The sequence below is a fragment of the Spermophilus citellus genome, assembly GCF_964194105.1.
Source record: "Spermophilus citellus genome assembly, chromosome: 4".
In the NCBI taxonomy this organism is placed as follows: Eukaryota; Metazoa; Chordata; class Mammalia; order Rodentia; family Sciuridae; genus Spermophilus; species Spermophilus citellus.
In genome coordinates this window covers 29,709,532-29,723,923 of record NC_138185.1, presented here as the reverse complement: position 1 = coordinate 29,723,923, position 14,392 = coordinate 29,709,532, and the positions used below count along the sequence as shown (strand labels likewise).

The 14,392-nt window shown below is 39.1% G+C and overlaps 1 protein-coding gene across 1 annotated transcript in view; it reads left to right on the top strand.

Moving 5' to 3' along the window:
- Positions 1-14,392, top strand: part of LOC308648132 (attractin-like) — a gene marked incomplete at its 3' end in the record, with an annotated part of 101,078 nt that overhangs the window by 52,533 nt on the left and 34,153 nt on the right. Inside the window, 5 exon segments of the mRNA XM_081292832.1 lie at positions 988-1,109; positions 2,024-2,075; positions 2,078-2,161; positions 3,559-3,749; positions 12,182-12,401. Of these exon segments, the coding sequence (XP_081148958.1) occupies positions 988-1,109; positions 2,024-2,075; positions 2,078-2,161; positions 3,559-3,749; positions 12,182-12,401 (669 nt within the window).

The window sequence follows — 14,392 nt, the reverse complement described above, 5'->3', positions numbered from 1 at the left end:
AGTTGTAGATGGACACAACACCTTTATTTATTTACTTATTTATATTTTTTTATGTGGTGCTAAGGATCAAACCCAGTGCCTCACACATGCTAGGCAAGTGCTCTACCACTGAGCCACCACCCCAATGCTCCTCCATTTACACTTTCTGGGTTTCACCATGTGCGGTGTTTAAGAGGTGGTTCAGCAGATGAGGCAGCATGGTGGTGCAGCTTCTCTTTTCTGGGGTCAACAGGAAGTGCACCAGGTCTGCAGTCACCCCAGGGTTCTGCAGCTTGCATTGTGGAAATCACATAAATGTGTACAAAATGCAGCATGACTCAGCTCGCACTTCCCTTGGGGTCCAGGCACTGCCTGCTGCCTGTGCTCAAAATGAGCTTTGGTGTTTGTAACTGGAGGAATGGATTGGTCTCCTTTGTAACTTTCTTTGGCTCCTGGGCAGTTTCTGGTGTTTATTCTATTCTAGTTGGTTTTTCTTAGGAAAAAAATATTCAAATGCCCAGATCTTATTTCCATTCTTAGACTTGTTAAATGAACTTATTTTTGCTTTTTACTTCCTGTTTGATCTTTTTAAGTGAAAAACAGTGTTTTTTCAGATTGTCTCAAGTCTTATTTGTTTGTTTGTTTTGGGAGTTACTAAGGATTGAACTCAGGTGCACTTGACTGCTGAGCTACATCCCCAGCCCTATTTCGTATTTTATTTAGAGATAGGGTCTCACCAAGTTGCCTAGTGCCTCACTTTTGCTGAGGCTGGCTTTGAAATCTTGATCCTCCTGTCTCAGCCTCCCAAGACTCTGGGATTACAGACATATGCCACTGTGCCTGGCTCTAAGTCCTGTTTAACCAGAACATCCAAGTACATTTTCCTTCCAGTTTCACACTTTATTTTCTTTCCCAGACATTGTTAGGGTTTTTTTTTTTTTAAATTTTAACCCATTTCAGATTGTGCTTAGTAGAAGCCATCACAGTTGATGTTTCTTCTCTTCCTAGCCCTTGACCATGACAGATGTGACCAGCACACGGATTGTTACAGCTGCACGGCCAACACCAATGACTGCCACTGGTGCAATGACCATTGTGTCCCTATTCATCTCAGCTGCATGGAAGACCAGGTCAGGTGTCATCTCTCAAGGATTTCAGAGGATAAAAATATCCTAATTGTGTTTAGGCGTAGGTTGAATATATGGCATATATAATGGCCCATATTGGTTTGTTTTCAATATTTTTTCTTTTATTAATACATTATAATTATACATAATAGTTGGGCTGGATTTTTTTTAATGAGATGTAGATTTGGATTTTTGTATTAGATCAGGTTTTCTTTTAGGAAAGGATGCTGAATACATCCTGATTCAAGGGTCTTGCTAGCCCCGGGAATTTGTGTGTGGTGATTTAAAAGAAGGTAGGACTGTGGTCTGGGGACTATGTCCCTGGGTGTTGCTATGTTGAAGTACCCGATCCTTAGTCTGAGGCTTGTGACAATGAGCTCACTCAATCTGTGTGAGTTCTTGGGAGAAGGTTTGGGCTTCAGGCAGGTGTGTCGTGGTCCATATTGAATTGGGGAATTGATAGGCTTTGCAAATTCTCCTTTTTTTATGTTATATCTTGGCTCAGCATAATTTCGGTGCTCCCCGTAAATGGTTTTAAAAATTTAGGTTACACTAAGACCAAAGAAGATAAGATGACCCAGCCTTTATACTTTTTTTCAGTTTATTGCTGTTTATAAGCAAACTTTAGACTGTAGGAGGCATTTGAAAAGCAGTGTGTTCCACAGCCCCATTTTACCAATGAGCAATTTGAGGGATGCTGTTTAAAAGAGTAGGCTGCTTCCTTGCCAGTTAAAGGCATTTTCTTGAGCAGAACATTCTACTACAGTGTTTCCACCACAGAGCTGTTCATCTGCATTTTATTTATCTCTTTATTTGAAATTTGCATCCTCAATTAGATTTAGTCTTTACAACTATTGGTCAACACCATGAGTTATCTCTATGAATATGTTCTACTTTGAATATGTTCTACTTTCTAGATTTCCATTTCTACATATGAGAATTGCCTCAAGGATAACCCTAAGTACAGTTGTGTCAAGAGACCAGCTGTAGGAGCTGTGACCTGGACCAGAAGTGCCAGTGGGATCCCCAGAATCAAGAGTGCATCTCCCTGCCTGGTAAGCCTTGCTAGGTACCTGGGGAATGGGTCCAGAACTTTGTCTGCTCCCTGAATCTTATGCAGACTGGGTTGTAACCTAACAGCGAGGAGGGGCCTATTCTATCAATTCATCCCTATCACCAATGTTTTGTGTTTTTTTTTAAAGAGAGAGAGAGAATTTTAATATTTATTTTTTAGTTGTCGGTGGACACAACATCTTTGTTTGTATGTGGTGCTGAGGATCGAACCCGGGCCACACGCATGCCAGGCGAGTACGCTACCGCTTGAGCCATATCTCCAGCCCCAGTGTTTTGTTTTTGTTTTTTAAACTAAAATTCAAGTCTTCAGTATACACTCTGACTGTTCTTGACATAAAGTCTAGCATCATCTGCTCCTCTGGAGAATGAAATGATTCTGGGTTCATGTCAGTGAACCTGCTCCTTCCCTTGACATCCACCTGGCTGTGATAACTGAGACTAGAAGTCTGTAGTCTCAGCTGCCAGACTTCTGCGCACTGTATGGAAGAGTGTTACTGAACATGGGGATTTGGTTGTTGGCACCTCTTGAGGGGCTTCTCTGAGCAGAGGGAGAGGCAGATTTCTGTGTTAGCAGCAACTCTGAGGTGACTGCCAGTCCTGAGTACCTGGTTTATGGCATCCTGAGGTTTAAGGTGATGACTTTGGGGTGGCCAGTCGACTGAACCCCTGATATATTTGCTCCAACCGGATGTCCAGGAAGGGGGAGTTCTGTGGCACTATGCAACATCTGAGGCATGAGTAGGCCACTTGAGCTGGACCAGGGCCCTTTTGAGTGTCCTTTGGAGTAATGCAGTTCAGCTTGCAGAATGGGCTTCTTGTTTGTTTACTCTTGTTCTGAGTCTCAGACATTCATGAATAGCAAAACCCCTGGGATCTTTCCAAAAGGCATGTTCTGGTACAGGCCTGGGGTGGGGCCCTAGAGTCTTCATTTTAACTTGTACACGATGATATGAAAACAGTGCAGCATTTGAAGACTTTAGATTTATTCATTCCCAACTCATTTCCATGTTTACTGTTCTGTACTCCACCTTTCCATTGTTATATTCATCTGTCTGCTCTCCGCTCAGGAGTTAGTCTTTCTAATTGTTCTTCTAAAAGATCTGCCACCAAGTATTGACACTAAATGGGTTTTCCTCCAAGTGACTGGAGAGTTGACTTCAGAATATACTTCATGAGACCCAGTAGATAGGACTGACAAACTTATCTCTTGCATTCTATGTCTGGAAGTGAATAAAGTGTCTCTTGCCCTTGCCACATTCTTAATGAAGCACCTAGAATTCAATCTCAAGGATCATTTAGGTGTTCAGGAACTTGAACCAGGAATACAGTAGTTTTGTGTAATTTCTAAAGCTGTTTTTTCTCTCCCCCTTTGTTAAAGAAAATATCTGTGGCGTTGGCTGGCATTTGGTTGGAAACTCGTGTTTGAAAATTACTACTGCCAAGGGGAATTATGACAATGCTAAACTGTACTGTAGGAACCACAATGCCTTCTTGGCTTCCCTTACAACCCAGAAGAAAGTGGAATTTGTCCTTAAGCAGCTGCAAATAATGCAGCCATCACAGAGCATGGTGAGTGAATCCTCAGAACCTAAGTGTCTCTTACCTACCTTTCTGCTGAGGGCATGCCCACAGCTGGTGCATGGAAGGCTGTGGGTGAGGACGTGCTGGGAAGAGGAGGAAGGCCAGGATGCGTGGCGTAGTAGATGTAGCATTAAAGGAAGGTCAATCTCTTCATTTAATGGTTTTTACCTGACCTTGAAACTTTTAATACTTCATACATTTTCATAAGTCATATTTATTATAACATGAAAAGTAATATGTAAGATGATCAGTGACATGTGTGTGTTTGTGCACATAGTCTGGTGACATCACTAGATAATTCCATACCTATTTTATCTCTAGATTCTGCTGGAGTAGAGAGCAATGGGATCACAGCTAATTAGGTGTCATATTTAGACACTTGTGTCCTTTAGATTTAAGGTATTATTTTAGTGCATGTTGTCACCACCACTAAGACATTTATATCTGTTTGGGTCTTTCTAGACCTGGCAGCCCAACAAAAGAGGGCATCTTCTTATGAAGGGTTTCTGAGCTCAGAAAGGCTCACATTTTCTTCACTGGTAGAGTCAGCTCTGCCCATCATGCTGGGATTTCAACTGGTGACTCTCAAGTCCACCTCTGTGGGAGACTACGTAGGTAGAAAGGTTCCACTATCCCAGCTGGCCACAGATGTACCTCTGTTCCCTCTCCCCTCTTCTTCAAGTGCTTTATCCCTAACAGGTTCTGGGTGGTACTTTTCAAAAACAGAACCCCACACTCTTATGAAAAGGCTAACAGATAAAACAACTAGTGTAATGTGTTCCCCATAGGTTAAACTCCAGATGTGGCCCAGTCTGTAGAGCCCAGTTGTGTATGAAAAAAGCAAGATAGGTAACGAGAGGGAAAGAACAAATGCTTAAAAGACATAACAAGTTATGTAAGAGTGTTTATCTTTTATTATGTATTTATTATTAATTTTTTAAAAATAAAAGATGGAAGAATGCAAGAAAACAAAAAAGAAAAAAGAAAGATAGGGTAGAGGCTGTCTGGTAGAGCTGGGAAGAGGTAACTCTGAAGGTGGGAAGGAGTGGATAGAAAGGGAAGAAGGACGGGCTCCCTGTGCGCTGGTACCCTCCCATACAAGAGTTTGAGGGAATAGCTCACTGAGTGAGCTGCAGATTAGCTTGTGTGGCTGGGGCAGGTTGGATGGGAGAAAGACGCTGTAGCTGGGCTTCAAGAAGGGCCCACAGCCAAATCCAGAGATACCTTGTCCACAATGCTAATGGCCCTGCATTTTATCAGGAAAGCAAAAAGACATTATGAAAAGACTTATAAAGTGTATCTGCTAAAATTATGTTTCTTTTTTAAAAACACACATTTAAAAGAAATTTAGAAAATACTAATAAAAGAGTAAGAAAACAAATAATGTTTGTTAATACCACTAAAAACTCTTTTGGAATGTATTTATTTATTTCAGGTCTTTTAATAAGTATATATATTTTTCCTCTCAAAAATGAAAATACATTTTATATTTTGTTTTTCAACTGCAAAAATTAAGAATACCTTTAATTTCTGGGTTCAAAATTATATTTAATTAAAAAAAAATTTTAGAGGAAGATGGCGGCAAAGGGAGTGCATCACCCCAGTGCGCCGCGTCACTGTGTGGGAGAAAGACGAGGTGAAACAGCTGAAGGCTATCTTGTTGGGAATTTCCAGTGAAATTGAGGTGCTCCAGAATCTAGTGGACGGATTTCCATCGCGCGAGGTTTGGCTGCGGGGGCTCGGACGCGGGCGATTTCTCCGCACGGAGGGTCGCGCCCCACAGCTGGAGTCTGCGGCCCACATCCGGATCAGGACCAACGACCCGAGGGCGTGGTAGTTACGTCACCACAATTGGAGTGCGGGCAGAGCAGAGCTGCCACCCGCACCCGCAGGGTGGGCAGACCTGCGACCGACCAGAGTGGTAGAAGATCACCCTAATTAGAGGAGGAGCACAGCCACTACCCGCCCTGCAAGGGAGATTTTCCAACTATACAAGAGCAATATAAATAAATAGGGGGAAAATTTCAAAAACACAACAGTTTCACCAAGCAGAAAGAAACGCAAGCAGTATGAAAAGACAAGGTAAGAAAGGACCACAAGCAATGCAGGTCAACTCAACTTTAGAAGAGGTAATAGCTGCAACAGATGGAATGTCAGAAAAAGAGTTCAGGATATACATGCTTCAGATGATCTGGAGTCTCAAGGAAGACATGAGACAGCAAAATCAGACAATGAAAGATCACTTTGACAAGGAACTACATAAACAAATCCAGGAAGTAAAAGATCAATTACACAGGGAGATAGAGGTAATAAAAAACAAACAAATAGAAATCCTAGAAATGCAGGAAGCAATAAACCAACTTAAAAACTCAATTGAGAATACTACCAGCAGAGTAGATCACTTAGAAGATAGAACATCAGACAATGAAGACAAAGTATTTCAACTTGAAAAGAACATAGACAGCTCAGCAAGACTGCTAAGAAACCATGAGCAGAACATCCAAGAAATATGGGATAACATTAAAAGACCAAACTTAAGAGTCATTGGGATACAGGAAGGCACAGAGCTCCAAACCAAAGGAATAAACAATCTATTCAATGAAATAATACGAGAAAACTTCCCAGACTTGAAGAATGAGACAGAATCCCAAATCCTAGAAGCCTACAGGACGCCGAATGTGCAAAATCATAAGAGATCCACACCTAGACACATTATAATGAAGATGCCCAACATACAGAATAAGGAGAGAATTTTAAAAGCTACAAGAGAAAGGAAGCAGATTACATTTAGGGGTAAACCAATCAGGATAACAGCTGATCTCTCAACACAGACTCTGAAAGCTAGAAGATCCTGGAATAACATATTTCAAACACTGAAAGAAAATGGGTTCCAGCCAAGAATCGTGTATCCGGCGAAATTAAGCTTCAGGATGGAAGATGAAATTAAAACCTTCCACGATAAACAAAAGTTAAAAGAATTTGCAGCTAGAAAACCATCTCTTCAAAAAATCCTTGGCAAAACATTACAGGAAGAGGAAATGGAAAATAACAATGAAAACCAACAGTGGGAGGTAGGACAGTAAAGGGGGGAAAGTAATCAAAGAGGAAAACAAATCAGGTTTGGAAACATTAATAAACAAATATGGCTGGAAGAACAAACCATACCTCAATAATAACCCTAAATGTTAATGGCTTAAACTCACCAATTAAGAGACACAGGCTAGTTGAATGGATCACAAAACAAGACCCAACAATATGCTGCCTACAGGAGACGCATTTGATAGGAAAAGATATACATAGACTGAAGGTGAAAGGTTGGGAAAAATCATACCACTCATATGGACTGCGGAAACAAGCAGGAGTGTCCATACTCATATCTAATAAAATAGATTTCAAGCCAAAGTTAATCAAAAGGGATAAAGAGGGACACTACATACTGCTCAAGGGAACCATACACCAACAAAATATAACAATCATAAATATATATGCTCCAAACAATGGTGCAGCTATGTTCATCAAGCAAACTCTTCTCAAGTTCAAGAGTCTAATAGACCACCATACAATAATCATGGGAGACTTCAACACACCTCTCTCACCACTGGACAGATCTTCCAAACAAAAGTTAAATAAGGAAACTATAGAACTCAATAATACAATTAACAACCTAGACTTAATTGACATATATAGAATATACCACCCAACATCAAGCAGTTACACTTTTTTCTCAGCAGCACATGGATCCTTCTCAAAAATAGATCATATATTATGTTACAGGGCAACTCTTACACAATATAAAGGAGTAGAGATAATACCATGCATCCTATCTGATCATAATGGAATGAAACTGAAAATCAACGATAAAAGAAGGAAGGAAAAATCATGCATCACTTGGAGAATGAACAATAGGTTACTGAATGATCAATGGGTTTTAGAAGACATCAAGGAGGAAATTAAAAACTTCTTAGAGTTAAATGAAAACACAGACACAACATATCGGAATCTATGGGACACATTGAAAGCAGTTCTAAGAGGAAAATTCATTGCTTGGAGCTCATTCCTTAAAAAAAGAAAAAACCAACAAATAAATGATCTCATACTTCATCTCAAAATCCTAGAAAAAGAAGAGCAAAACAACAGCAAAAGAAGTAGAAGGCAAGAAATAATTAAAATCAGAGCTGAAATTAATGAAATTGAAACAAAAGAAACAATTGAAAAAATTGACAAAACTAAAATTTGGTTCTTTGAAAAAATAAATAAAATCGACAGACCCTTAGCCATGCTAACGAAGAGAAGAAGAGAGAGAACTCAAATTACTAGCATACGGGATGAAAAAGGCAATATCACAACAGACACTTCAGAAATACAGAAGATAATCAGAAATTATTTTGAATCCTTATACTCCAATAAAATAGAAGATAGTGAAGGCATAGATAAATTTCTTAAGTCATATGATCTGCCCAGATTGAGTCAGGAGGATATAGACAACCTAAACAGACCAATAACAATAGAGGAAATAGAAGAAACCATCAAAAGACTACCAACTAAGAAAAGCCCAGGACCGGATGGGTATACAGCAGAGTTTTACAAAACCTTTAAAGAGGAACTAACACCAATACTTTTCAAGCTATTTCAGGAAATAGAAAAAGAGGGAGAACTTCCAAATACATTCTACGAGGCCAACATCACCCTGATGCCTAAACCAGACAAAGACACTTCAAAGAAAGAAAACTACAGACCAATATCTCTAATGAACCTAGGTGCAAAAATCCTCAATAAAATTCTGGCGAATCGGATACAAAATCATATCAAAAAAATTATACACCATGATCAAGTAGGATTCATCCCTGGGATGCAAGGCTGGTTCAATATACGGAAATCAATAAATGTTATTCACCACATCAATAGACTTAAAAATAAGAACCATATGATCATCTCGATAGATGCAGAAAAAGCATTCGACAAAGTACAGCATCCCTTTATGTTCAAAACTCTAGAAAAATTAGGGATAACAGGATCATACCTCAACATTGTAAAAGCAATCTATGATAAGCCACAGGCCAGCATCATTCTGAATGGAGAAAAATTGAAGGCATTCCCTCTAAGATCTGGTACAAGACAGGGATGCCCTCTCTCACCACTTCTGTTCAACATAGTCCTCGAAACACTGGCCAGAGCAATTAGACGGACGAAAGAAATTAAAGGCATAAAAATAGGAAAAGAAGAACTTAAATTATCACTATTTGCAGATGACATGATTCTATACCTAGCAGACCCAAAAGGGTCTACAAAGAAACTATTAGAGCTAATAAATGAATTCAGCAAAGTGGCAGGATATAAAATCAACACGCATAAATCAAATGCATTCCTGTATATCAGTGACAAATCCTCTGAAACAGAAATGAGGACAACTACTCCATTCACAATATCCCCCCAAAAAATAAAATACTTGGGAAGCAACCTAACAAAAGAGGTGAAAGACTTATACAATGAAAACTACAGAACCCTAAAGAGAGATATAGAAGAAGACCTTAGAAGATGGAAAAATATACCCTGTTCATGGATAGGCAGAACTAACATCATCAAAATGGCGATATTACCAAAAGTTCTCTATAAGTTCAATGCAATGCCAATCAAAATCCCAACAGCATTTCTTGTAGAAATAGATAAAACAATCATGAAATTCATATGGAATAATAAAAGACTCAGAATAGCAAAAACAATGCTAAGCAGGAAGTGTGAATCAGGCGGTATAGCAATACCAGACTTCAAACTATACTACAGAGCAATAGTAACAAAAACAGCATGGTACTGGTACCAAAACAGGCCGGTGGACCAATGGTACAGAATAGAGGACACAGTAACCAATCCACAAAACTACAACTATCTTATATTTGATAAAGGGGCTAAAAGCATGCAATGGAGGAAGGATAGCATCTTCAACAAATGGTGCTGGGAAAACTGGAAATCCATTTGCATCAAAATGAAACTGAATCCCTTTCTCTCGCCATGCACAAAAGTTAACTCAAAATGGATCAAGGAGCTTGATATTAAATCAGAGACACGGTGTCTGATAGAAGAAAAAGTTGGCTATGATCTACATACTGTGGGGTCGGGCTCCAAATTCCTCAATAGGACACCCATAGCACAAGAGTTAACAACTAGAATCAACAAATGGGACTTACTCAAACTTAAAAGTTTTTTCTCGGCAAAAGAAACAAAAAGAGAGGTAAACAGGGAGCCTACATCCTGGGAACAAATCTTTACTCCACACACTTCAGATAGAGCCCTAATATCCAGAGTATACAAAGAACTCAAAAAATTAGACAATAAGATAACAAATAACCCAATCAACAAATGGGCCAAGGACCTGAACAGACACTTCTCAGAGGAGGACACACAATCAATCAACAAGTACATGAAAAAATGCTCACCATCGCTAGCAGTCAGAGAAATGCAAATCAAAACCACCCTAAGATACCATCTCACTCCAGTAAGATTGGCAGCCATTATGAAGTCCAACAACAACAAGTGCTGGAGAGGATGCGGGGAAAAGGGTACACTTGTTCATTGTTGGTGGGACTGCAAATTGGTGCAGCCAATTTGGAAAGCAGTATGGAGATTTCTTGGAAAGCTGGGAATGGAACCACCATTTGACCCAGCTATTCCCCTTCTCGGTCTATTCCCTAAAGACCTAATAAGAGCATGCTACAGGGAAACTGCTACATCAATGTTCATAGCAGCACAATTCACGATAGCAAGATTGTGGAACCAACCTAGATGCCCTTCAATAGATGAATGGATAAAAAAAATGTGGCATTTATACACAATGGAGTATTACTCTGCATTAAAAAATGACAAAATCATAGAATTTGGAGGGAAATGAATGGCATTAGAGCAGATTATGCTAAGTGAAGCTAGCCAATCCCTAAAAAACAAATGCCGAATGACTGCTTTGATATAAGGGGAGTAACCAAGGACAGGGTAGGGACGAAGAGCTTGAGAAGAAGATTAACATTAAACAGGGATGAGAGGTGGGAGGGAAAGGGAGTGAGAAGGGAAATCGCATGGAAATGGAAGGTGATCCTCAGGGTTATACAAAATTACATATAAGAGGAAATGAGGGGTAAGAGAAGAATAATACAAGTGGAAGAAATGATTTACAGTAGAGGGGGTAGAGAGAGAAATGGGGAGGGGAGGGGAGGGGAGGGGAAGGGGGATAGTAGAGAATAGGATAGACAGCAGAATACATCAGACACTAGAATGGCAATATGTAAATCAATGGAAATGTAACTGATGTGATACAGCAATCTGTATACGGGGTAAAAATGGGAGTTCATAACCCACTTGAATCAAACTGTGAAATATGATATATTAAGAACTATGTAATGTTTTGAACGACCAACAATAAAAAAAATAAAAAATAAATTAAAAAATTTTAAAGCACAATGGCAAGGAAATTTTAGGAGAATAGGAGACAAAAACCATCCTACGTGTTCACTGCTCTTTTATTCTTTATAAAATCCAGTACCAAATGAAGCAATAGATTTAAAGAGGCAGTAAACACTGTCTGATCTGGGGATAGACAGAGGATTATGATTCATCCTTTCAAAATAAGGAAATACTGTCATTTGCAACCACACAGATGGATGTGGAGGATCTTATACTGAGCGAAATAAGCTAGTCCCAGAGAGATAAATACAACATGACCCTGCTTATATGTAGAATCTAAAAAAGTCTAATTCACAGAAACAAAGAGCACAATGGTGGTTTCCAGGCCTTGAGAAGTGGGGTGAGAAATGGGAACATGGTGATCAAAATGTCCAAAGCCTTTTTTTTTTTTACATTAGATGAATAAATTCTAGAGATCTAATATATGCTATGGTGATAATAGTTAAGTATCATATACTTAATATTTGTTCAGGACATAGATGTTACATGTTCTCACCACATACACATACATATGGTCCTGCAATAGTAAATATGAGAGGTGATGGATGTCAGTTAGTTGATAGTGGCAACCATCACACAATGCTTAGCTTCTGATCTGAGGATATACATATAACCAATATTTTATAAATGTTGGGGAAATGACTTCATGTGTGAATGGGCATTTAAACCCAGTGTGGGGTGATGACCATTTCTTCATAGCATTTGTTACAGAGTGTAGAAATTTTGGAACTTGATTATCACTTTGGATATAGATCTCTGTGAAAATTTTGATACCTCTCGTCTCTAAGCTTTGTATTTGTCCTTTGTAAAATGGCCCATATTAGAAGTGGTGATCTATACCAATGCCTGAGTTTAGGGTATAAGGAGGCTTTCCTGTACCTGTGGGTGTATCTAACTTAGTGGGTTTTATCAGGTAGCCTGTTTGGTCAAGATATTGGTTGTTTTCATAATTGTGTCTGTTTTGCCCTCAGTCTAAGCTCACCTTAACCCCATGGGTTGGCCTTCGGAAGATCAACATGACCCACTGGTTCTGGGAAGATATGACTCCATTTACAAATAGTTTACTACAGTGGATGCCATCTGAGTCCAGTGATGCTGGGTTCTGTGGAATCTTGTCAGAACCCACTGTTCGGGGATTAAAGGCTGCAACCTGCATCAACCCCCTCAATGGCAGCATCTGTGAACGGCCTGGTAAGGACACTGGTGATAGGTGCTCCAGGGAGTTTGAGAAAGAAAGTATAGGAGTCATAGTTAAGTATCATTTTTATTTTAATGTATTTACTTTTTATTTTTAAATGATACTGGAGGTTGAACCCAGAGGCACTTTACCACTGAAATGCATCCTCAGCCCTTTTTATTTTTTATTTTAAAGCAGGGTCTCACTCCCTTTTTTTAGGTCTTGCTAAGGTGCTGTAGCTGGCCTTGAACTCGAAATCCTCCTACTCAGCCTCCTGAGTTCTTGGATTACAGGCAGGTGCTACCACACTTGACATATTTTACATTTTTTATTGTGCATTATAATGATGCATAATAGTGGGATTCATTGTGCCCTATTCATACATGCACATAATTTACTCAATCTCCTTCCTTAGTAACTTCCTTTTCCAACTCCCAATCTATTTGCTCCTTCTATTATTTTTTATTAGTGAATTATCATATGTAAGTGGGATTCATTGTGGTATGTTTGTCTTAGACATGATATAATGTCTTTTTTCATTCTTCCCTACATAGTTAATATTGAGATGTGTGAAATTGTTGTGAAGACAGATGGAGAATTGATTTCAGGCATATTTCAAGTAAAACCCAGAATTTTAAAAGCAGAAGGAAATAGTCTGTGGCTTTGACTAGTTTGAGCCATAAATAAAACCAAAAATAAATAAATTTATTTGAAAATCTATTACTCTAATTAACATGGAGATTGTTTGGTTTCTTTTTTTTTATTGGTTGTTCAAAACATTACAAAGATCTTGACATATCATATTTCATACATTAGATTCAAGTGGGTTATGAACTCCCAATTTTACCCCATATACAGATTGCAGAATCACATCGGTTACACATCCACATTTTTACATAATGCCCTATTAGTAACTGTTGTATTCTGCTACCTTTCCTATCCTCTACTATCCCCCCTCCCCTCCCCTCCCATCTTCTCTCTCTACCCCCATCTACTGTAATTCATTTCTCTCCTTGTTTATTTTCCCGTTCCCCTCACAACCTCTTATGTGTAATTTTGTATAACAATGAGGGTCTCCCTCCATTACCATGCAATTTCCCTTTTCTCTCCCTTTCCCTCCCACCTAATGTATCTGTTTGATGTTGATCTTTTCTTCCTGCACACCATGGAATATTACGCAGCACTAAAAAATGACAAAATCATGGAATTTGCAGGGAAATGGATGGCACTAGAGCCGATTATGCTTAGTGAAGCTAGCCAATCCCTAAAAAACAAATACCAAATGTTTGGTTTCTTGACCACAAAAAGTGTTGAGAATTGCCCCCAAGGGCAGATTTCTTAGTGGTGGCAGAAAAATGCTGTGGAAGAAAACAAAGGAAAATAAAAACAAAAGATGAGAAAAGCAGGAACGTCACTGCAAGACAGTAACCAGGAAGCCAGTGTTGAAGGGAGGAAAAATGATGAGAGAGTTTTGTGACAGGAGACAGAAGCCAGTCCAAAGGGTTTGAGAGCTGTGGCTGAGTACTGAATGGTCAAATGTTTCAAATAGTTTCTTAATTTGCATGTCTCTGGGGGCTAAGTCTAGGCTCCCTTAGCTGCAGGCATAGGGGCAGCCTCAGTGGCACATAGAAGAGTTCAAAACTAGCTTTTCCTTTCTGCATGGGGCTCCCATGAAATAACTGCAATTTTGATGATTTGAGGATGTAAATCATATACTGTAAGATGTTTGAGGGATACAGAAGTGTAGACGATAATTTGTAGTATTGTAGGAATCACCTTAAAACAAGATTTCTAAACGTTGTAGGGGAGCTTTTCAACCTTTTTTGAATTCTAAATGCTTTGATGAATTTACTGCATGTAGAGGTCCCACTTATCCTCAAAATTATAAACACAGGACTTTACAAATTCAGATGGATTGTAAAACTCCTAAAGTTCACCCAGGATCCCCTATATTCTTCTTTTTTTTTAAAAAAATATATTTCTGGTGCATTATAATTATACATAA